This window comes from Petaurus breviceps, unplaced genomic scaffold, assembly GCF_028583685.1.
Source record: "Petaurus breviceps papuanus isolate PSGF00001 unplaced genomic scaffold, PetGlider_PUasm1.0 77, whole genome shotgun sequence".
NCBI lineage: Eukaryota > Metazoa > Chordata > Mammalia > Diprotodontia > Petauridae > Petaurus > Petaurus breviceps.
This window is the reverse complement of record NW_027186492.1, coordinates 10,947,962-10,972,743: the sequence shown is the minus strand read 5'-3', so window position 1 is coordinate 10,972,743 and position 24,782 is coordinate 10,947,962. Positions and strand designations below refer to the sequence as shown.

The following is a 24,782-nucleotide window of genomic DNA, read 5'->3' as shown; positions in this document are numbered from 1 at the left end:
GAGAGAGAAAGAGAGCAGAGAGTCAGCAGTGCTGGGGGGAAAGCAGCTGGAAAATGCCCAGAAATACTTTCACAGCGGTCAAGCCAGAAAACCCCTGACTCTGTCCTCTCCACCCCCTCCCCCAGCTTTCTCCACGCCTCCCCCTCCACTCTCCCCCCTCCCGCCTCCGGCCTAGGCCCCAGCTGCACCCCTCCAGTGGCGTGTGTGTCACACCTGCTGCCAAACCAAGGGTGTGTGTGCGTTGTGTCTGTGTGAGTGTGAGAGGGGGCGATGTCCAGGGCCAGGCTGCCCGCGGGTGCTGCGCGCCTGCCTCCCCCTGCTGCTGCTGCCTCCGCCGCTGCCTCCTCCTCCTCCTCCTCCTCCTCCTCCTCCTCCTCCGCCTCCTCCTCTTCCACCACCACCACCAACACCGCCGCCGCCGCCGCCGCCGCCGCCGCCTCCGCCGCCGCCGCCGCCGGTCGCCTGTCTCTGCGCTGGGCATGTCTCGGGAGCCGGAGCTACCCGGGTTCTCTGCGCTCTGCGGCGCATGGACGGCGGCGGCGCTAAGCGAGGAGGCAGCAACCTGTGCCGGGGGGCACTTGCACCTCGAGGGGACCTCCGGCCGCCCGCAATGCTCTGGCCTCACTACTTTTCCGTAGCCTTCCTGTCTTACCACCATCGCTGCCGCCGCCTCTGCTGCTACTGAGACACACACACACGCACACACATACTTACACACATACACCCACCCTCACACACACCCCCAAATCAGGAAGGGGGGGAAGAGAGAGGAAAAAAAAAAGTAAGAGAGGAAAAAAAAAATCAGGAAGATGGCGCCCACCAAGCCAAGCTTTCAGCAGGATCCTTCCAGACGAGAACGGTAACACTTTTCTGTTTATTGAACCTGCTGCTGTTGCTGCTGCTGGTGGTGCTGCTGCTGCGGAGGCGGCCCTGGCTGCTGCTGGTGCTGCTGCCGGTGCTGCTGCTGTTGCTGGTGGTGCTGCTGGGGCGGGCTCCGTCCGCTTTGCAGTTGCCCTCCTTGGGCCGGGAGCTCCTAGGGAGGATATCTCCAAGCTTGCGGATAACCCGCTATCTCGTAAGGCTAGTTAGCTCGAGCTCCCCCCCAGCTACCCCCCTCCCCATCTTGTCTACCGGGGCTGCGGCAGCGTGTGGTGCAGCGGCAAACAGCAGCAGTGGTGGTGTCAGTGGCAGCAGCAGCAGCGGCAGCGGAGGCAGCAGCAGCGGCAACAGCAGCAGCAGCAGCAGCGGGCGGCGGTGGCGGCGGCAGCAGCAGCAGCAGCAGCAGCAAGTAGCTTAGCAGTCGCACCTCCCCGGCTCAGCGAATAGAGTGTCATGCTGAGGGAAGGAAAAAAAAAGGAAAAAAAAAAAAAGAAAAGGGAAAGGGTGGGGGGAGTCTATGCGTGAGCAGCCGTAGGGGATGGGGGAGAACCTGGGGGATCCCCGGGGCCGCCGCCTCCGGTCCCTTGGCAGCTGCTCTCTAGGAAGGGAGTGGGGCTGGTGAGGGAGGAGGGAAAGCAGAGAGGAGGAGTACAAATGGGGGGCGGGGGAATGAGAAAGCTTGCACCAGGCCCGTAATGTCTTGCTAAGGGGCCGTCTCTGTTGTGCCGTTCAAGTGCAGCTAGGCCAAGCTGAAGGAGATTGAGAGCTGCTCTGCTTAGCACAACAAACTGCACCCTTAAAACAACACCACCACCACCAAAATCAAGTTGTAGGTTTCTGTGTCCTGATCGCCACTCCCACTCTCTGCTCTCCTCTCCCCGGTATCAACCCCCAACAAAATAAATAAAGCAAAAACAAAACATCAAACCACGAAACACCTCTGGCAACAGTTGGAGCATAAATCTCCTCTAGCCCCTTCCATCACCTCCCCCGGTCCCACTTTAGTTACTGTTTGGGGAGTCTGTGTTTCAAAAAGTTTCAACTGAGAATTCTATATCCAGGCACGGGGCTCTGTGAAGCTAGTTAAAGAGCACCAAAAGGGAAAGGAGTTTGCATTCGAAATATAGGAAAGTATCCAAGTAAATATTATTGTTAGACTTCAGAATGACTAAACTCCTATCTCCAGTGGTTTTTCCCTTCTGCAGTCTATCCAGACTGCTTTGTTTGGAATCCTATTTACTATTAATTGGTCCCATTAATGACATTAATTGCATATAGCAGATCGGGTTAAGCAAAGTGAGTCTCTCTCACCCCGTGTTGGAGGCAATGCTTAGTGGGAAAGCTATTTTGAAGTTCATGTGATGCCACACTTTTATTTCAAGGGAAAGCAGAAATGCAGCCAGGCATATACCTCGATACAGACCAAGAGAAGAATGATTGCTTTCCTCAGGATTAATTACAAGTGAACTCAGAGAGGGAAGTGTCAGGAAGTCCTGTGGTTAATTGTAAAATTTAATTATCAAAGGACAGTTTTTATTTTTTGGTCACATGGTACGAACGTGAATTTTCAACAAAAGTTAACAGGGAGCCTTCTAAACGCTTTTAAAAAGCTTTTATTACATTCTTGCATTCTTAAACTTGTTCCACTTCATGTTAAGGTAGGAATATCTTTTTTTAAAAGTCATTAAGACTTTATATAGATGTTTATAACTTCAGAAGAAGGTGGGTAGTTAACTGACTACTTCTGTACCTTTGAAGACTACAGTCAAAAACTTACTCCTGGTTGTGTGTATGTCTCTGTTTGTGTACAGCGTTTTTCCTATTTCAGCGTTTGCATGGTCTGTGTAATTGTTCTATTTGAATATCACTGATGATCAGGTAACACATATCTTGGTTTGTAATTTTTGCTTCATAAGAAACTCTAAAGGTTTTATCACTTAGAAACCATATAATCAACTTTTCTTTAGTTGTTTTTGGATGTGAGTTCACCTTATTTGAATAGCATTATTATATCAGTGTAATGAATTCTTTCAGGAACAAAAAATAGTTTGCAGACTACAGTCTCCTTCCTTCCTTCCTTCCTTTTTTTCTTCCTTCCTTTTTTCTTCCTTCCTTCCTTCCTTTTTTTCTTCCTTCCTTTTTTTTTTCCTTCCTTCCTTCCTTCATTTGTTCGATTTGAACAGCCCTTTTTTGTACTTACTTCCTTTCTTCCTTCCTTCCTTCCTTCCTTCCTTCCTTCCTTCCTTCCTTCCTTCCTTCCTTCCTTCCTTCCTTCCTTCCTTCCTTCTTCTTAAACCTAATGTGTTTAGTAGTGAGTATATTTGCTGGGACAGCTTCAGTAATCTCTCCAGCAGAAGCATATTTGTGTGCCATTTTGGGAATTTCTCTGAGATAGGAATCTTGAAGATAGAATTAATTTCTAGGGGAAACTTCATAGCCTGTGCATGAGTGCTTTCTTTATCACCTGTCTCCATTTGGCATTCGAAGAAGGTAAATCAAAGTGCGCGATTTGTTATTCTGCTCCACTTGAGAGCTGAACTAAATAACACTTGGTCTGAAATTCTGATTGAAGTTGTAGGAGGATATACTGTATTTAATTTAATGCCCTTTAATAGCATCTTCTTGTTCAGCTCTGATGCTGTCATTTTAAAGGTTGGATCAGAGTAGGCTTACCCTGTGGGGAGTGGGAGGAGTAATAAAGGGGAAAAGGAAAGGGTGATGTTAAGGAAAGGAAGGAAGGAGTTGTAAACTACATTCTTAAAATGGTAATAACTACAAACTTGGCCTGTTCTATTCAAACAGTTGTGTGCCCTAAAGGCTCTCTTTGTGATCAGGGTTTAAAAGGTTCCTAACACTTTAAGCATAAACATTGAATGTGTCAGTTGATTTGATTTTTGCATCAAGAAATGGGATGTCAGATGGTTTGTAAAGGATCAGCTTGTGCTTTGTAGTTATTGGCTCCAGTGAAGTACCCTCCTCTCAAAATTTATGTCCATCTTCTTCTTGAAACTTTAATAATATTTTCAGGACAACTGTTGCATTGCAAGTGTTTTTAAAAAGACTATTTCTTAGGTGCTTATTTTAGGTTGTGTTTTGCTCCATAGATGAAAAATGGTCCCAAATTAGTGATTTCACAAAAGTTACTGTGTTAGTGAACATTTCTTACTGTTCAAATAAACTCATAATCAGAAACCTGTGGAGGAAAAAGTGCTTCTAAAATAACTTTTCTTTCTTTATGACTGAAACGTATTAAAGCACTACAAAACAATTTTTCTTATATATTGATAATGAACCAAAATTTGGATTAAAATGTTTGCCCTTGCAATTTTCCTTGGTTAAGTCCAGGTGTAGCTTAATTTTTTTTTTCTTGAGCATTTGAATTACCTATGTAAATCCTGAAAGAACAATTTAAGAAGTTATAAGTTTAAACTTGGATGGATTTCTTTTAAACTTCAATAGGCTACAGATTATATAGCCATAGCCTAGATATTTTTTTCATTATGTATATGTACAACCAAGAAAATTAGAGAGACAGAAGTGTCATACAGGTGATGTGTCTGTGCTAGCTTGTAAAGCCTATCACAGTATCATAGCACTATTGGTTTAAAGCAAAGGAAAAAAACCCCTCTTTTTTGGGGGGGTATTTCTACAGCATAAGCTTAAACACAGCAATGATAAATGATGATATGCATTGTCTAACACTTGCTTTTATATAAATAGCTCCACAAGATTGCTTAAATGATAATCGAAAATATGAAATAGGGTGGCCTTCATATCACAAGGCCAAGGGTCTACAAATGGAAAAAACTGAAATAATGAAATATTTCCAAGGCAACAGACTGTCAACAAGAACTGTAATGCATGAGCATATCATGGAGCTACCAGAGAGGATATTAGATCTTATGGCTTTAGAGCCAGGAGTTATAATGACCTTTATTAAATAGCACCATCCCACATTACAACATCCTTTCTGATTTCTGATTTATGGATTTCTAGTCATAAAGCTATACAAAATGTGAAATATGTCAGCCTCTGGTTTTGATTTGTTATTAAAAACAACCCTAGAATTGACATTAGTTGGGATTTGTATTTGATTAGGGTTTGGTAAAGACAAAATGTATATGGGGACTTTTTCAGTGCCTAATGGGATCCAAATTTACTTTGGATATTTGAAACAGAACTTTTTGTTTCTTACTAAGTTATGTGAAGTTCACGTCTCTTTCAGGAACAAATACTGTGAGAAATATGTTGCACAGTAAATATGTCCCAAGAAATGGAACAATTTGGTATTTTAGGGGTATTAATTTTGAGTTTCTCCTCCAATGTGCTACATTAATTTTAACACAGTGTCACAATGGTAGCACCCTGTAGTGGAGCTATTTTTAAGAGAATGTCAGAATTTCCATTAACCCCTTGACTCTCTCTGCTTTAGTTTTTTGTCTGTGATCCACTAGAGATTTCAAATCACAGTGGCTTGAAACTGGACATTAGGAATGCCAGTCTTATGGAAATTTTGTTTCCCTTGCCAGGCACATTATATTCTTTAAAACAAACAAAACCAATATTTTTTGAGTATTCAGATAGTCTAGTTTTTTTTTTAATTAAAAGGTTTTTTTTCCCCTCAGTTCTATAGATGTTTACCTTTTGAGATAGAGAAAGGGAAAATTGTCATTTTTTCCCCCCGAATCACTCGGGTAATATGTTGCATGACAGGTCTCCCCACAATGTACTTTATAATAACATTAAGTATTCAACTCCTAATTTTCCTCTCATTTTCCTAAAGTTTTTGTGAGTCTCTTCCCTCTACAGCATTTTTGCTGAATTCACCTATGAAAACAGAACAACTATTAGACCCTTACCCTTTGTTGGCACAGCCTTAAGAACTAGTTGAAAGGTGAAACATGTAGTGAGTTCACTGGGATGGGAGCCTATGCAACAGCAACTAACAACTTTGACTGATTGTATTGATTTTGTATTGACTAAGTTGACAGGCTATTTGTTTAGGTGTTGTGTAGACATATCTTTAATTGCTTCAGGTTGAATCTGGCTGAAACTTAGTAGAAAAATTTAGTATGTTGGGAAAAGATAAAACAGTTTTGTTATAAGCACACTCTTTAAATTTAAGTGTTATAAAAGTTTAACAAAATGAAATTTCAGATTTATTGCTTCAGATAAGTTTTGCACATTTGATAAAAATATTTAGAAATTAGGAGGAAACATGTTAATGTTTGCTTTTCATTTAATGCCAATTTTGTATTTTCATAACAGCGAATCTTTTTCTTCATTGGACAGCATAATAAACCAACTGTAACCGAATGTTATTTTTTACTGCACCAAGCCCCATTAGTGTGAATAGGATGTTTGGACTATTAAGTTTGATAGAACCATACATAGTTAGAATAATTTGTAGTAATATTAGCAAGACTACAGTGCATAAACAGGATATAGTTTGGTAAGAGTAAAGTGATTGCTTGTATATATCCAAAATACCTATGCTAATGAGAAGACCAAACGTTCCTTATAGAGTTCTGTGTGACTAGATTTGCATGGTGGGAAAAAAGTTCTACTTAACTAAATGGGATACCTGTGGCCTTGATTTTTAAACTCTGAAGAGCAAGAAAAGGATTTGTTATTTCACACAGTGTCCATATTCTCGGTGCCTCACATTCACTCATTGATGCACCCAAATTGATTGGGCACAGTATTATGATAGGTCCTAGTGTATGCTCAGCGTTTGCTTCACCCCATGAAAATATCTACCTTGAGTGTAGAGCCTGTGGACATGTCTCTCTTTCTACATCACTGTATAATAAAATAATTAGAGTGTAAGACTGGCAGTCAGGATTATTACATTCTGAGATTGGTTTCTTATGACATTATTTAATGTGGTCTAGGAGTGGGTCAGTTAACTTGTAAAACACTTAAGTTAATATTTGTTAACAAAACTGACTTGAGATGCTTTGGTAGAATTAAGAAGAAAAGATTTTACATATCTATAAGCAAATTAATAGTCAATAGAAAAGATTTTGTGATAGGAACACCTTATAAAAAATAAATATTACATGCAGGTTTAGAAAGTTATCCCAGTATAGCATCCAGAGTCTGACATTAACTCTCTCAAGCCCGGGATTTTTGAAAGAAAGGTGCAGAGCCCTCTACGACAAAGGTTCCTAATACAATAAGTGATGGTCTGGCTCTGTCATACATTGGTCCTGGGAGGGCATTCAGGATATCAGGTAATCTCTTTTGATGCATGAAAGTAATAGTTTACAAAATTATAGTGTAATCAATGTTGAGCCAGAGATAGGAGGCTAGTTTTTTTTTCTTCTTTGTTTTGTGGCACTGCTACATCATTTACTATTAATTTTCTTGCTGTGGTAGTTTTCAGTCAGATGCCTGGAGCACATGGCCTGACCAGCATCTATGTGAGTTATTTCCATATAGCTGTATTTACAAAGAGTGTCAGAACCAACACATATTCGATTTAGTAGATTCATTAGTCATGCCCATTTCCATGACTTTGTGATCAATTTGACTGGTACTTCTGCGTATACACTACTGGCACCATAAGTAGGGGCTCATTATCAATTTGAAAGTTATGGTTAGAATAATTTGCCACTGGCAAACAGAAACAACATCAAAGGGAATTATAGAGAGAACATTAAGATGGGGGAAACAACCATGCATTTCTGGACATCATTTTAAATATATTTTGGAATATCAGTTGTAGGAGTTGGGGTTATTAGTAAATTATACTTATCATTACATAAAAAAATGAACTAATTACAACTTAAAAACAATGACCTCCTTGATTTCTTTCCCTTTTGCCCTGAAGCCCAGACTTTTGTCTCTACCTGACTCCTTGGTTACATGTCGACATTTTGACCAACTAAGGTTGGTCAGACATGGAACAGGATTTGTAAGGTGTGAGTTAGCAGAATTATATTTCAGGAAAGTTTTTAATACCTGACTATATCTCTGTTCACTGAAGAATGAAGACTAAACTCGTCACTGTTGAAGGCATGCTTCATTTGCATTTGTATTTTTCAGATGCAGTATTGTCAATCAATTTTTTATTTCCTTGAGAAAGCAAATTTTTTTTAAAAAGTTTTTTTTAAAGGGCACAAAGGATACATAAATATATACTTTAGCAGTTGAAAGTTCTAAGTTGTTGTTGATATACCTTAATGAAACAATCAAATTTAAACCAAGAAAATCAAACTTTTGTATATAAAACTTTAGGAGACCCTGGGTTTTTTATATTCATAAAACTTTACTGAGGTTCTTTATCACCTATATCGTTAAGGACCCTGGTAAAGTATTAAGGAAACGGAGGGAGTCAACCCTACAAGAGTCAGTAAGAGGAATGAGTGAGAGAGGAGTGGCAAAATTTAAAAGTTCTTAGATCATCTTAAAATAAACAGCAATGGATTACAGTAGTTAATTATGATCATTTTTTCATGCAGGATGAAACATCACTTACTTTAAAAAGTAGTTTACCACAACTTTGCTTCATCTTTATCCATACTTCTAGGTTATTGAACATACCTCATCTTTTTTTTTTTATGATAGGAGCTTTACCTCATAAGGGGCATGACATACACTCAGGTTTTTACAAACAAGAAAATTTTCACATACACTTTATATAACAGCAATGGCATATGAAGTAATTTCTTTCTAAAACAGTAAATTCAGTAATAATGTACCAAACAAATCTCTGTGAATCTCACTTTCTAAAGTAATGTTTAAGACTTTTCTAATCTACATCTAGATACCATGATTTGTTCATTAGAATCGCACAGAATTTATTTGATGAAGTCAGATGCCAAGAATTAATATTCTATAAACATACCTATTTGGTCTTCAAGGCATGAAGGACTCAACAAATAATATGTCCCATAATTAATATGTATTGTACTGATTAAGGGAGAAACATTTTGTACATAAAACTGCTTTTCTGTAACTGTCTCAAGATAGTATACACATCTTGTTTCCATGTGACTTTTGCATGTGGTTTCTGTAATTTAGATACATGCCTGTATACCATACATACAGTATTGTTGATGTTTACTTAAAATGGGAAAGGATGTTACAACAATAACTTCAGCATGCTGTAAATGTCTTATTTTAGATAAAGTTAAATTTAAATATGTGCGGTGGAATGGTGCCTTTTTTGTTTTACTAATGCTGTTAGGAAAAAGTAGGCTCATCATTTTTTTTTGCACATTTTTATTGTTCTGTGTAAATGTAATTTGTTAATCCTGTGAAATTTGTCATAGATAAATTTGCTTGGATTATCTTGTCACCACCGTATCTGCATTCTTTTGTTCATTGCTTATTCATAATTTAACAGTCTGGCAGCGAGCCTTTTTGGGATGCTCACAAAAGATATATGACCTCTACCAGCTGCTACTATAACCTGCAGAATGCACAGCAAGACATTAGAAACGTGAGGATTCCTCTACTGATGAAAGTGCTCTTCATTTAAACAGTCTGTTCATAAGAATCTCAGGAATCTCTGCGAGTAGCACTTTTGAGTTTTTCCCCCTGCCTTGCAAAATTAGTTCTAACAGTTCATTTGGTGTGAATTTTTCAGATGGGCCAAAGGAACTTAAATTCCTTTTTAATATGACATTTTCCCCTGGTAACTGCATACTTTAAAGCACATTACTATTTGGGGTTGAAAGTTGGCTAGGGGTGATTTTATGGCAAGGAAAAGAAAGAAAAGTGAGGCTGTCAGGTAAACAGTATCAGCTCCTGATGTATAGGAAATCTCTCTCATTTAACCCTGCTCTAGCCCAAGCCCTTTACAGTTTGTACTGTGTAAATACTTAGTATTATATAGTACAGGGAAGATATTAAATAGAATGTTACTTGAAGTGTAACAACATTTTAGATTTTCATTATTCTCCTGACTTAGTTTAGCATATAAATTTATTCCTATTTTACTTTACTTTTTTTTTTCCTTCTTCAGATCTGCAGATCAGCCTTTGAGTAATGGCTAGTTTTTTACCTCTCTTTCATGCAGGCATATGATTATCGTTCAAAATAATTCATTGCTAATCCATGCAGTATTGGTTCATCTCCATCACTGTTTTGTGATTAGAGCCTGAGGCGGCTGCATAGTTTCCTGCCCTGATTTTCTTTTACTGCAACCCTTGTTTTAATATAGCTCAATAGCCACCGCACTCTCCTACCCATCCTTTTCCATTCTTCATCTGTATCGATTGCAGGAGATTAATATTTATTTGAAGCTATTTTTCAAGGGTTTGTGAAAAATATATTCATTTCCTACAGTGAATCTTCAGATATAGTGAGAGAAATAGGTCTCAGGTATGTAACCCATCTGATGAAGTTAACTGTTGCTTTTACATTCTTGGTCCCTTGCTGTGACTGATTTTTTTTTCTTTCCACATAAAGCAGGAAGTTAAGATTCTTTTAAAAAAAACATGCACATTGCTTTTCTTTAAAAAAATACTTTAAAATCAGGGTAGGGCAATGATAATACTTAGAGCTCAATGCCATTTTTTTTTTCAGTAGTTCCAGAGTGACAGAAACTCCTTATGGTTTCACATATCATCTAAATAGGTACTGTACCTAGTATAATCCTTATAACATATATTGATTGGCCTGAATTGGATGCTTCCTGATCATGCCCCTTATCTGTTATTTTGCTTAACATCAAATATTGCCAATTTTACCAGAAGGTCATCTAAAAGATTTTTTAAAGACTTTGTTTCAGTTCTCAGTAGTCCTGTGTTCCTTTTAATAATTACTTTCATCTCATTGTAGCTGTGTGTTTGAAAGTGTAGGTCAATGAGGATGATTGCATTCAGAATTTCATGATCTGTGTAGTGGAACAAATTGAAAGCAAAGCCTGTATCAATCACTGTGAAGGGAGGGTTAATTGTTACTGCTTCTCAAGCCTCTGGACAGATAAACCAGTAATGAAATACTTATTGCTCTGATATGTGAATGCTAAAAGACGAAACAATGGAAACAGAAGCAGCCTTCAAAGATAACACACACAAAAAAGGGGAAAGAAAAAGAATAAACTCCACTAAAGTAAGATACCATATATGATCTGCATTAATTCTTTTCAAAGTTATATTGTTTTCAGCTACAACTCTGTTTTGATGGCATTTTAGGGGAGGGGTGGATGTCAGATTACTACAGTTAAATAAGAATGTGAATAGAAAACTCTTCTTAGGTGAAAAATGTGTTGTGTGTGCTTTATGCTTATTCTGGACCGAGTAACATTTTATTTACCACTGAATGGTGGTTTCTGTTTGCTTGATGATACCTTTAAAAAACATAATTTTTTTACTCCAGGCATGTATTAAAACCTTTGTGTTTTCTTGTCTTTGAAGGGATTTGGAGACTTTGGGGCCATTGCTGACAAAAATAAAAAAAAAGAAATAGTAAGAAAAGATTTAGTATAGCAAACAAATTATGAGATTATAGTAAATATATTTAACCATTTCTTCAATAGGAACTTAACATTTACACATCTGTTAGTTACTTATATGTTGAAATATATGCAAAAATATTTAGCCAAATTGAAGTCTTAGGCCCATGACAATCATCTCAACACAGTGGGTAGTTCTGAAAATTAATGAGAATGATAATACTGTAAAGACTGTTCCAGAGTTTGCCCAAATTCATTATCTAAGACTCTTGTTAAGAACATCTCAAAGAATTTTAACCAGGAAAATATATTAATGGTTCAAAAGCATTTTCAAAACCCTGATTTATAAAAGTATAATGGAATTATATATGCAAGAGTTAGAGTTCTCAACACAAATAGCACAGGACATTATGAAGGCATATTTTCCAAAAATCTTGCATTATGGGTTCATCCATAGTTTTGAACCTAATTTATTATTTCTTTTTGTATGTGTGGGAGGAAAAATTGAATATAATTAAATTTTAAAAAGTAACATTGAATCCTTATGAAAGAGAGAGGTCTATACCTGCAAAAAAAGGTTAAGTAAAAATAATGTTTTAGTAATCATTTAAAGTTTGATGTAAATATCTGTTGGACAATCATCGGAAAAGAGCTGTCCTACATCTTGAGATTTTCTTCAGAATGTTAAGAATTTCCTGTGGCCTGTTTCCTGACAGGATTGGTACAGCTGTGTATCATATGAAATAAAAGAACTGAGCACTGTCCCTGTTATATAGAGGTCCTGTACTTCAGGAAACATGGGTGTTGATTTGGGGTATTTTTAAAACAACTGAAATATTAATTAAATTTCATGTTGTTTTAAACATTTCTGAATCAGAATATTCAAAATGCCTTTGCAGTATACAAATGAGTCTTAATTTTGAAATAATTTCACAACAAATGTTGGTTGTAGACCATTGTCATAGTTGGATTAACACACACATACAATTTGTCATGACATACATTATGAAATGCTTGGGCTGTCAATAGTCAGGCATAGAAGTAATAGTTTTCATTCTTCTTTTCATTTGATACTTTAATAGATCCAACATTTTATCTGTGTGAGTACTCCCTCAAATGATAGAGACCATGACCCATTTGTGGCTTTTCAGCTGATCTATATCCTTCTGTAAATCCTCAGGGGAGTGTGGGGGGAGGGAGGGAGGGAAGAGTCCACCCAGCTTTCTAGGGGCCTCTATATCTAGTTCTTTGGACAGTAGATGCATTAGATGGAGCACAGGACGAGTTTCTTACTCTGACTACATGACTGGACCAACTTCTTGTCCTTTCATGTATTTTCTACTCATTCACTCTGATAATGTCCTTTGCATCTCCTACATAATTCTTGGTCAGCGACATGCTGCCCTTGTAATCAGGTTGGTTTAGGCATTTGCCTGACATAATGCCTTTCCATTGCCCTTGGGTGAGCTTTAACTTTAATTCCAAGTCTCTGAAAAGTTAAAGTTTTTTTTTTTAATCACCCAATAACAAATAGCATTTCAGCCTACATAATGGCATTTGGTAGATTTTTTTCTTTTCTTTTTTCCTCTCTTTTTGTTTTTTTAGGATCAGTCATTACAGTTTTCAGAATAGATTATATTATTTACTTACAGATTAGGAATTAGGAAAATCTTATTGATTTTAGAAACTGTGCTGCTTATTACATATTCCAATCCCTTTTAGTAAGGTTCACTTCAAATTATTAAGGATCTATTATGTTCAAGGCATTGCACTTTATAGCTTTATAAGAAGGCATACCTTAAACAAGTCTCTTCCCAAATTAGGACCTCAGTTACCTAATCTGTAAAATGGTGATATTTTCATTTTGTGTAGGCCTCCCCCACTGTTCGTATATCTAAGTATCATTGCTTTATCTAATAGGCAGACACTATCTCCCTTATTTGAATGTAAGCTTCTTTGTGGGGTAGGGACTGTTTCACTATTATTATTTATTCCAAGAACCTAACCTGAAACTTAGTAGTTGCTTAATGAATGCTTGTTTATTTATTGATTGACTGATTCTATGATTTAGACTTTGTGACCTAAGGATTCTCTTGAAGTGTTGATTTTTCTTTATTTAACCAAGTGATTTTAACATACACAAGTATATATATTTATTAAAGCAATCGAGGTTAAGTAACTTGCTCAAGGTTACACGGCCAGTTATTTCTGGGTGTGGTACTAAGTATCTGAGCCCGGATTCGATCCCCAGGTCATCCTGACACTGGAGCCGGTGCTCTTACTCGCTGTGCTACCTGGCTGCCCCCACAAATATTCTTTAGTTATGAAAATGTATAAAGTAGATTAAGGTTTCTTACATTAACTGTAATAAATATCATGCTGTTTTTATTCAATAAAGATAGAATATTTAGTTATTTTTCTTTTATGAAAACCTCATTGAAATGAAACTTCTTGTTTCAGGAATGTCCTGAGGGATCTTAAAATGAAAGCAGTAGCATGTATTAAGTTATATTTTAAAGTGACATACTATACATGTGACTTAACATAACACTAAATAAAAACTACTCACCGTGTTATAGATAAATAAATTTACTGGTTGAATTCAATTGAGGCAGTAGTGAAATTCTGGAAATGTCTTGCAACCAGGAGCAATACCAACAAAGTAGGAAGTTAACAAAGTCAGATTTGATGGATAGACGAGAGCTTAGGGGACTAATCTGAAAATTTCATGTGTTCCTAAAGCATTTGCAATAGAGGAAATTTCCATGGTGAGATGTTATCAAAACTATAGAAATTCTTTTAAACTTTTTCAATAGGACTTTTTGAAAAATTTCTTTCCTCTTACCACTCTAAAGGTTCAAATACTATATAAGTTCTTTATTTTTTGTGTATTTTTCACAAAATTGTTAAGTTGTTTACAATTCAGATAGCGTTTATTTAGTAGCTGCTGAGTTCTGGGCAATTTGATAGGTGCTTAGACTACAAAAAATAGTTCCCATATTCAAAGAATTTACCTTCTCTTGGGAGAAAACAATGTGTACATGCAAATTTAAATATAAAACACACACAAAAAAATCTATTCAGGGTAAAGACATGGTCTACTCTGAATGGCAATCTGTTAGCAACACAATGAGGATTCCAGAAGTGACATTAGAATGGTAAGCTAGAGTGAGATAGAGAGACATGGAAGGAATGGGGCTGACATAGATGGGTATGAAAGAGCCAGGGAAAGAAGATTAAATAGGTGACTTATAAAACAATATCACAGAAATTTCAAGTTGAGTCATAAAGTAATAGATAATCTGGCCTTTTGCAGTAGCAATGGTAATTTCAAAAAAAAATTAATCAGTAAGTAAGAAGTTGAATGAGAGCAAAAGTATATGCAAAGTGATGGGGCAGTTGATGAATATAGTTCTTGACAGTCAAGGCAGGAGTTGATAGAATCATGGGTATGTTTGATGCACTTATCCTCCAATCCTCAGCCAGATTAGCTCTGCCCCTGGGCCCCCTCAGATGCTGAGAAGTTTATCTGTCCCACTATATGAGGCTTAGGAGAGATGTTAATTCTGGACTGGTGAGATATGTGGAGAGAGGATGGAATGACAAGGCAGAGTCATTCACTCTATAGTCTAATTGGGGAATTAATATAGTATAGAGGAGAGTTATTTCATTTAAATCCTGGCTATGCTGCATACTAAATTTGCGACCTTGGGCAACTGACTTAATTATCTGGGCTTTAGGTTTTTCATACAAAATGTGAAGGGTAGATGGAAAGATTTCCAAGGCCCTTCTATCTCTAAATCAAGGATCCTATGACCTTAAAATAAAGCCATCACACAAGTATCATATTTATATTGTTGTTGAAATAACTATGGCAACTCTTATGCTTCCTCTAGACTGACAACTATAGATTTCATCCTCAGTCCACTATTTATTCATGTTTATTTGAATACTATTTATCTTTGGCCAAAAGACCTTCCAACCTTTTGTTTTTCTTGAAGAGTTAAAAGTTGTGCAAATCCCCTAGATATCCAAGATATCCAATCCTTATCAGAGATATTTGATTTGAAGATTTCTTCTTTAACTCAAAAAACTCTCACAAAAATTAAATTAATTTTTCACATTTTTGTAACTGCAGCATTAAAAGAAGCAAAATTATATCATGCAGAAGAGATATTAGCAATTTAACTCTACTCTTGTCTATTGCCTTTTCCCCTTACCCTAATTAAAATTCTCATTACCTTAATGTGGAGGGCATGAACTAAGAATCATGAAATAATCTGTTTAGGTCAATTCAAAGGAATATGTGAATGATGGTCCCTTAAAAATAAACTGTATTAAATGAAATTTATCTTTAATGGAATGTGTTGGGGAGATATTTTTAGATAGTGATTCTTTTCTGGTGTGCCTTTTTTCTCTTGTTTTACCTTACTCCTCTACATGGAAGTGAGATAGGCAAGGTACAATAGCTAAAAAGGCTACTGAAGAAGATTTGATGACTTGGCTCCCCAATTCTGAATTCTTTGATATGGACATTGTTTCATAATTCCTGTTTTAATCCCACACTATAGTTGCAAGAGTATAAATGAAGGCAAAAATTATAAATCTGGCTGCCAGTTTTCCCATGGTAAACATTTATTTGTCTATTCAAAAATCTTTCACCAAGGCCATCATGGCTGTATTCATACCTGGAAATTAACAATATAGGTGAGAAGTAATTGTCAACAAAGTTGAGAGAGAAAACTTGGAATAGTAGTTTAAGATTAAGGAAGATATTCTGTTGGACTATGGTGGATTTTAGGTATATAAATTGTGTTGAACCCAACTTAATTGGATCTGATGGAACCCATCACTTGAAATCAGGTTGGTTTAGGACTTACTCACAGTATTTCTGTCTTTTGTGTCTAGCATGGTGATGCAGATAGAGAACCTGACTCAAGGCCAGGATTGCTTCTGGCCCATACTAGCTGTGTGACTTTGGACAAGTCACTTAACCTCTAAGTGCTCTAAACACTCTAAATACCTAAGTTACTAAACTTGCCTTGACAGAAGGACTTTTTTTTTTAAAGCAATCGGGGTTAAGTAACTTGCTCAAGGTTACACGGCCAGTTATTTCTGGGTGTGGTGCTGAGTATCTGTGCCCAGATTTTTGATACAGTTCATCCCGACACTGGAGCCAGTGCTCTTACTCGCTGAGCCACCTGGCTGCCCCAGAAGGACTTTTTTTTTACCCTATATCAATGAAATTGCAAGTCTAGTCCTTATCACTATCCCTGTGGGCCAGGAGCTGGGGTTATAAAGAAAAAGGTTACATTCTATCAGGAAAAGTGCCACATGAGAGATACAAAATAAATGCCTTACAGTGTTAGAGAGGAGTCACTAGGTGCTGGATGGGTCAGAAAGGTCTCATGTAGGAAGTGGCAATGGAGCTGAGTTTTGAGGGAATCTGAGGAATCTCAGGGGCAGAGGGAAGGGGAGAGTCCATTTTCAGCATGAAGGATGTCCTATACAAATGTTCAGAGCAGGAGACAGTGTTTGTACAATGAACAGTAAGAAGGCCAGTTTGGTCGTACTACAGAGTGTGTGAAAAGGAATCTATAATAAGCCTGGAATCAATATTGGTAGGACTTCAAAAGGCATAGGGGTTTGAGACTAAGTCTATTCAGGCCATAGGGAATGGCATGAGCTAAAATTCAGAAATGGAAAAGCCCAAAGTATGAATAGGGGTCAGAGAGTTGTACAAATTGGCTAAAATATAGAGTACATGGAGCAGGATAATGGAAGATCATTTTTACCATCATACTATATGCTTTCTTGCATAGTGTTTTCATTGGTTCTACATTCATCATTTTAATGATAAAGCGCAACTTCTGTAAATATTTGATAGGAAGTCACATGCTTATTGAAAGCAAAGTAAAATGAACTATTTAAAAGTCTCATTTTTTCCTCTTTATTTTGTGGTGGGCCAAGACTTCCTGCCAAACATCAGCCTGCTTCTTGATTAATTTTATAATGGCCAGAACCATTCACAGAATTCCAGAATCCTGGGATTTGAGAGTTCAAAGAGATTATAGGAGCCATCTAGTACACCCCATACACAAAAATTAATCTACACTATAACAAACCTGGTAGTGATTGGTCCTCTGCTTGAGGACTTCTAAGTAGGTAGGGTCTGCCACCTCTCATGGTAATCCTATCCATTTTTGGAGTACTCTAATCCTTAGGAAGATTTTCCTGACAATGAACCTAAAGGTGCCACTTTGCAACTGCCACCCATTGCTCCTGATTCTTCCATCTGCGGCTAAATTGAACAATTCTAATCTGTCTTCTATATGATCACTCTTCAGATGTTTGAAGACAGATATCACGTCTCTTCTGAGTCTTCTTATCTCTAACTTAAACAATCCTAGTTCCTTCAGCTGATCCTCTCATGCCATGGACTCAAAGTCCTCCACCATATTAGCTATCATCTTTCTTTTAACACTCTATTTTTTCCATGGCATTTTGAACCATGGTACCCAGAATAGAACTCCAGATGAAGTCTAACAAAGGCAGAATGTAGTAGAATTAGTACATTCCTTTTCCTGAAAGCAATGACCCTCAATTCAACCTAAGATAGAATTTAATTTTTGCTACCACATTTCATTAATTAGTCATACTGAGCTGTTAGACCACTAATACACTGAGATATTTTTGTTATTGTTAACATGTGAATGATCATTGCTGACTCTCCATGCCTTCTCTATATTATACTTGTGAAGTTGATTTTTTGGTACCCAAGTACAAGACTTTACATTTATCTCTGTTGAATTCCATTATATTAGATTTAATCCAATGCTCTAGCCTGTTAAGGTCATTTGTGGATGTTGACTTTGTCATCCAGTGTGTTAGCTACCCCTCCCAGCTTAGAGTCATTGAGAAATGAGTATATAACTTATGCCTTTGTCTAGGCTATTGATAAAAATGTTAAACAGCACAGGGTTAAGCATAGCTCCTGGTGTACTCTACTGGAGACCTCCTGCTATATTGACACTGAACTATTGACAGCTATTCTTTGACAACTGTTCTGTCTTTCTGATCTTTTCTGAATCCATCTAATTGTGTTATCATGTAATCTATACCTCTCAATCCTCTCCATAAGAACAGAATTAGATATATTATCAAAATATTTGTTAAATGTAAGCAAATTATATCTTTAGTATTATCCTCATCTACCAGTGGATTAATTCTGTTCAAGAAATTATGTTAGTCAGTATGATGTCAACCAATCAATCAATAAACATTTACAATGTGTGTGCTTTGTGGCAGGCACTGTGTTAAGTGCAAGGGATACAAAAAGATAATCCCTGCCCTCAAGATATGTTCTTGGTGAAGCAACACTGGCTCTCTGTAATCACTCTTTTTCTTTCTGGACATTCATAAACCATTTTTTTTGTCTTTTTGGAGGGGGAAGGCAGGCCAGTTGGGGTTAAGTGACTTGTTAAGTGTCTGAGGCCAGATTTGAATTCAGGTCCTCCTGATTCCAGGGGCAGTGCTGTATTCACTGCATTACCTAGCTGCCCCCATCAACCATTTCTTTAATCATTCATTCTAGAATTCTCCCAGGAATTGAAGTCAAACTCACTGGCCAATAGTTTGTAGAAGCTATTCCTTCTTCTTCCTCCCCCCTCTAAAAAATTAGAATATTTGTCCTTTTCCAAACTTTTGTTACCTCTTGCATTTTTCAACATCTTTAAATATCATCGACTATGGCAATCTCATTGGACAGTTCTTTCAAGATCCAAGGACATGCTCCACCTTGGCTGGGTGACTTGAATTCAACAAAGGGATTTGATATACAAGCAATTACCCATGAATGTTCTAAGTCATGGAGGTGATAGGGTTGCATTCTCCATAGCTGGCATTCATAAATTTTCATTAATTGGTACTTTTTACAACTTTGATACAGTTTCATGTTTCTTCCTGGATTCCCACTTAACTTTTTGTTTGTTCAGCATATAAACACCATTATAATAGAAACTAACCAGAACAAATACCAAACAACACCCCTCTACAATGCTTATGCATATCACTTACATCCAAATCATCTTCAGTAGACATATTGTCACTGAGGTGAGGAACATGTATGCTGAGTCTTATTGACCTGGTTATCTGATCAGCTTGAATAGAATACTCTCCATAAATCTGTTCAAAGTATGTGCTATGTGTAAAGTTTTTTAATAATCTAAAATCTTATGAAAAAGCTTATTGTTCTCTCTAGTTTTTATCTTTATATCATCATTTTATGTTTGTACCTTATAGAAAACACTTCATTAAAAAAAAAAAAACCTCAACAAAAGCAAGTCTGGTTCATTGGGCAACATGCTCTGACCTAGGATGCTGATTCACCATCAATTCCACCTTCATTACTGGTATAACTCCTTCCATTTATGTAAAATAATCAATGTTTGTTATATCCTAGGTATACTTAATTTCTATAGCTATTTTCTATATTCTAATTTCTATAGATTCTATAGCTACCTATAGAGAATAAATCATAATTTATTTAAGGCTTAAACACAACAATAGTAGCAACAACCTTCTGTAGATTGCCAATATTTTGCTAATCTCAAGTATTTCTTGTCATATTCTGGGAACAAAAATCCAAATGAGGCATAGGGTCCACAATAAAGGATGCAAAAGTTACTCTTTGTTCTAACTGGAGCAGATCATAGTTAGCATATTGTTCTAAGTTTGTAGTACCACATTGTAGGGAGTACACTGAAAATCTGGAGAGCATTCAGAGGAGGAGGAGCAGAAGGTAATGAAGCTAGACTATGCATATGAAGTTCATTTGAGAAATCAGAGATGTTTTGAGTGCAGAAGAGAAGATTTGAAAGGTGGTATATGATAATTCTTGTTAGGTATTTGAAAGATTATCATATAGAAGAGGATTAGATTTGTTTTATTTGGCCCCTGAGAGCATTGGAGGAATAATAGCTAAAATAGCATGGAGGAAGATTTAGGTTTGATATGAGGGAAAACTTCCTAACTGTTGTTCAATCAAGTTCAGCTCTTTGTGACGCTATTTGGGGTTTTCTTGGCAAAGATGCTGGAGAGGTTTGCCATTTCTTTCTCCAGGTTGTTTTACAGATTAGGAAACTGAGGGAAACAGGCTAAGGTGATTTACTCAAGGTCATACAGCTAGTGTCTGAGACTGGATTTGAACTTAGGAAGATGAATCTTCCGGATTTCAGCCCTGGCACTCTAACCATTGGGTCACCTAGCTGCCCTCTTAAACAATGAGAACTGTCTAAAAGTGAAATGGGTTGTCCTGAGAGATAATGGGTTCTCACCTCTCTGAAAGTCTTCAAGCTGGATAGCTGCTTGTATGCTTGCAGGGTTGTTGCAAAGATTTCTGTTCCCATACAGCTTTTGGAATCCTCTACAGCTTCGAGATTCGGATTCAGTCAAATGTCCATGTTTGTGTTTCTCAATTCTTTCCTCTACAGAGTGCATACTAAGCCTCCATGCTGAATGAATATCAGGTTTGTAGTTTATCCTATTTGTAAAAGTATGACAGTATTCTCTCGCAGGAGTTCACATCTTGGTTCTATTCCTTACCAGTCAAGTTGCCATGGTCAAAATTCTTAACGCCTATAAACTTCTCCTCTAAATATATATAATAATACTTATATTACCTACCAGACAGGAAGCTTTATACATTGTAAAGTACTGTATAAATTTGAACTCTTATTTTTATCCGATGTGTGGAACCATGAAAACTCATAAGTATCAAATGTACCATTCACAATTTATTCATCTCCAAGTGATATGACCAAATAGATAAATTCTAGAACAATGGAACACTGACAATTAGGATTATATTAGACCCAATTTCTATCTAATTATATTTCCATAAATTTTGAATTCCATCAAATTTATATTTAGCACAATTATACTTGTAATAATTCAAATTGATTTAAACCAAAATGGCTAAATTCAATCATGTAAAATTGAAGAGAATATAAAATGAAATGGCATTTTCCTGTCCCCCTCCCCTGCCCAGAAGTACAGTTGAGTTATCCTGTATGCCTATGTTAATATTCCTCATAAAGAAATCCTCTAGCACAAATATAAATAAGCACAAAAGTACTGATATTTACGATGTCTTCCCCTCTGCCTGATTGACAGCTGTGTACATTATTACTTTTACCCTAACCAGAATTAAGTGACAACTGAATTCAGTAGACCCTTATTAGATATCTGCTATGTGCCAAATATTGGACTAGGTCCTCCTGAAAATCTATAGGTAAATAAGACCTAGTAACTGCTTTCATGGAACTGATAAGTAAGTGGGGGGGAGTAGTACATACACAAATAAGCAAAAACAGAATGAGGACAGGGGAAAATATAAGAAATATAAAGTGCTATGCAAGGTCTGAGGAAGAAAAGATGAATTCTGACAGAGGAACCATAGAATGTTTCAAAGAAGATGAATCTTGAAATATAGGTCACATTTTGGCAGGCAGACATACTCTGCCCTGGTCTAGCCACATCTGAATTATGTTCATTTCTGGGTACCACATTTTAAGCAGGAAATTCATAAGCCAAAGATAACTCCAAGGAGAGCAACCGATATGGCAGAGGGCCTTGAGTTTGTGCCTATTAAAGTCTGGTAGAAGGAACTGAGATGTTTAGTCTAGAGAAGAACAGACAGGGAGAACATGATAGGTGTCTTTTCCAAGGTTTCTCATGTGAGAGAGGGATAAAATTTGTCCTGGTTGGCTGTGTGTGACAGATCTTAGGGCATAGGGTAGAAATTGTAAGAGGCCAACTTTAGGTTTGATGTATGGGAACACTTCCTCACAGGGAGAGCAATCTAAAAGTGGGATGGGCTGCCTTTGGGAATAGTATGTTCTCCTCACTGTAAATTTTAAAGCAATCCTCGAGCTAAGTGATGCTATAAAGCTTAGATCAAATGGGAAAGGAGTAGACGATTTTGTGGATAGTTTCATGAGGTCACTTGTCAGGGAATCAGCAAAGAATTTTGATCAATAGTGACATGATAGAATGGCATATTAGGAAAATTATTTTGGCAACTATGTGAAGGGTAGATTTATGATGGCAGAGACTGGAGGTAGGAAGCTTAATAAGTTACTAGTGTTGTCTCCGAGATAATGAGGGAGAGAACTAGTGTAGTGACACTGAGTGAAGAGGAGAGGAGGATGGATGTAAGATATATTATGGAAATAGAATTAACATAATTTGAAAACTGGTTGCATGTGAGTATAAGAACATGAAGGAGAGTGAAATATCAAGGGTGGCATTGGACTTGATAGTAAAAGATCATTGGTTATACAGAAGGGAATTCTTTCAGTATCTTGTTGAGATCAGAATCCCTACTAGGAGAGGCTGAATAGTGATTCAGTGGTGGAAAGGAAGTGGAGCTAGAGAAGGTAGGCTGCTCTTTCTAGGAATTTACCAGTGAAGGGAAGGAGATATGAAGATAATTTGAGGCTATGGCAAGATAATTGTAAGCTTTTTTGTTTGTTTCTGAGAACTTGGGAGATATGGGCATTTTGATAAGTAGCAGGGAAGGAACCAAAAGAAATAGATATTGGGTTAAGGCACTAAAGAGCTGTGGAACAAGGTTCCAGAGAAGTCTGGAAGCAATTAAATCAAGAGAACAAGTGAAAGGAGAGGACCATCTCATCTTCCCATAGTGCAACAAAGAAAGAGAGGATAGGTGAAAACAGAATTTTGAGGCATAGAGAAGGGGCATTAGGAAGCTCATGACTAATGACACAATTTTCTTTTTTTTTAAATTTTTTTTGGTCTCTATTAATTTGTTTACTCTCAGTTGACAAGATTCAATTCTACAATTCCTTGAGTTTTAAGTTTTCTTACCCTCCCTCCCCTTCCCCAACATGGTGGTACATAATCAAGTATAGGATTTGCAAATACTTTCACATTAGACATTAGTCAGGTTATAAAGAAGGATTGTATCAGATGGAATGAACAATGAGAAAGAGGAGACAAAACCAAACAAAAAAAGACAGAGAGCAGGTAGTTTGCTTCAATCTGCATTCAAACTCTGTTCTTTCTAGTTCTTTCTTTGAATATAGACATCTCTCTAAATCACGAGTCTTTTGGAGTTGACTTATAACCCTGCATTGCTGAGAAGAGTCCAGTTTATCAAAGTTGGTCATCACACATATATTGTGTCTGTAATTATGTACAAATTTTTCCTGGTTCTGCTCTTCTCACTGACCATCAGTTCGTATAAGCCTCTCCAGGTAAATATGAAGTCCATCTGCTCCTCGTTTCTTTTAGCACAATAGTATTCCATAACATGCATATACCACAACTTTTTCAGCCATTTCCCAATTGATGGGCACCCCCTTAATTTCCAATTCTTTGCTACCACAAAGAGAGCTGCTATAAATATTTTTGTACCTATGGGTCTTCCTCCCACTTCTATGATCTCCTTGGGATACAACACTAGAAGTGGTATTGCTGGGTCAAAGGGTATGAAATTATTTATAGGCATTTGGGCATAGCTCCAGATTACTCTCCAGAATGGTTGAATCAGTTCACAATTCCACCAACAATGCATTAGTATTCCAATTTGTCCACATCCTCTCCAACATTTGTCATATTCCAGTTTTGTCATCTTAGCCAATCTGATTGGTGAGATGCGGCACATCAGGGTTGTTTTGATTTGCATTTCTCTAATCAACAGTGATTTAGAGCATTTTTTCCATATGCTTATAGATATCTTTAATTTCTTCCTCTGAAAACTCCCTGTTCATATCCTTGACAATTTATCAATTGGGGAATGACTTGTATTCTTATAGATTTGACTCAATTCTCTGTATATTTTAGAAATAAGGCCTTTATTAGAGACATTGGTTGTAAAAATTATTTCCCAATTTCCCACTTCCCTCTTGATCTTTGTTACATTGGCTTTCCAATTTCTTCTTTTTTTCCAAATGCTTTATGAACTTCTGATTTACATCATTCATTTCCGCCAAATTTTGAGTTGCAAATTTTCTCCCCGTTTTTCCCCTACCCACTGCCCCAAAATAGCAGTCTCACAGGAAATCCCCTCCTCCAATCTGCTCTCTCCCATATTTTCTCCCATACCCCTTTCAACTTTTCCACTGGATCTCTATGCCCCAGTGCCTGTATATCTTATTTCCCAATTACATGTAAAATAGTATTAATAATAGTATATATTTGAATATTTGATTTTAAAACTTTGAATTAGAGATTCATTACCTTCCTCCCTTGTTACCCACCCTTACTGGGATGATAAGCAGTTCAGTATAGGTTGTACCACTATGGCTAATGCAAAACAATAACATAGTAGATATATTGTAAAAGGCTGACCATATTTTCCTCCCTCCTATCCCACCTCCCACTTGTTCTATTCTCTACTATGATCCCATCCCTTTTCAAAAGTAGGTGGTTCCAACTTCCCTCCCCCCCAGCCTGCCCTCCCTTCCATTAT

The 24,782-nt window shown here is 37.2% G+C and overlaps 1 protein-coding gene and 1 long non-coding RNA gene across 6 annotated transcripts in view; one reads left to right on the top strand and one right to left on the bottom strand.

The window, feature by feature from the left end:
* NPAS3 (neuronal PAS domain protein 3) overlaps positions 1 to 24,782 on the top strand; it is a 1,174,175-nt gene that overhangs the window by 3,896 nt on the left and 1,145,497 nt on the right. For 2 of the 5 annotated variants that reach the window (XM_069105972.1, XM_069105970.1), the window contains exon 1: positions 396 to 859. The exons of the other annotated variants lie outside the window; for them this stretch is intronic. In XM_069105972.1, the coding sequence (XP_068962073.1) occupies positions 810 to 859 (50 nt within the window). In that variant the 5' untranslated portion in view covers positions 396 to 809. Of the gene's footprint in view, positions 1 to 395; positions 860 to 24,782 lie in introns of those variants that run through there. 5 annotated transcript variants of the gene reach the window in all.
* LOC138175508 (uncharacterized) lies at positions 857 to 2,955 on the bottom strand. Its single transcript, XR_011172012.1, has 2 exons — positions 1,430 to 2,955; positions 857 to 1,033 (listed from the first exon to the last, which is right to left on the bottom strand). It is a non-coding gene; the product is annotated as an uncharacterized lncRNA (long non-coding RNA).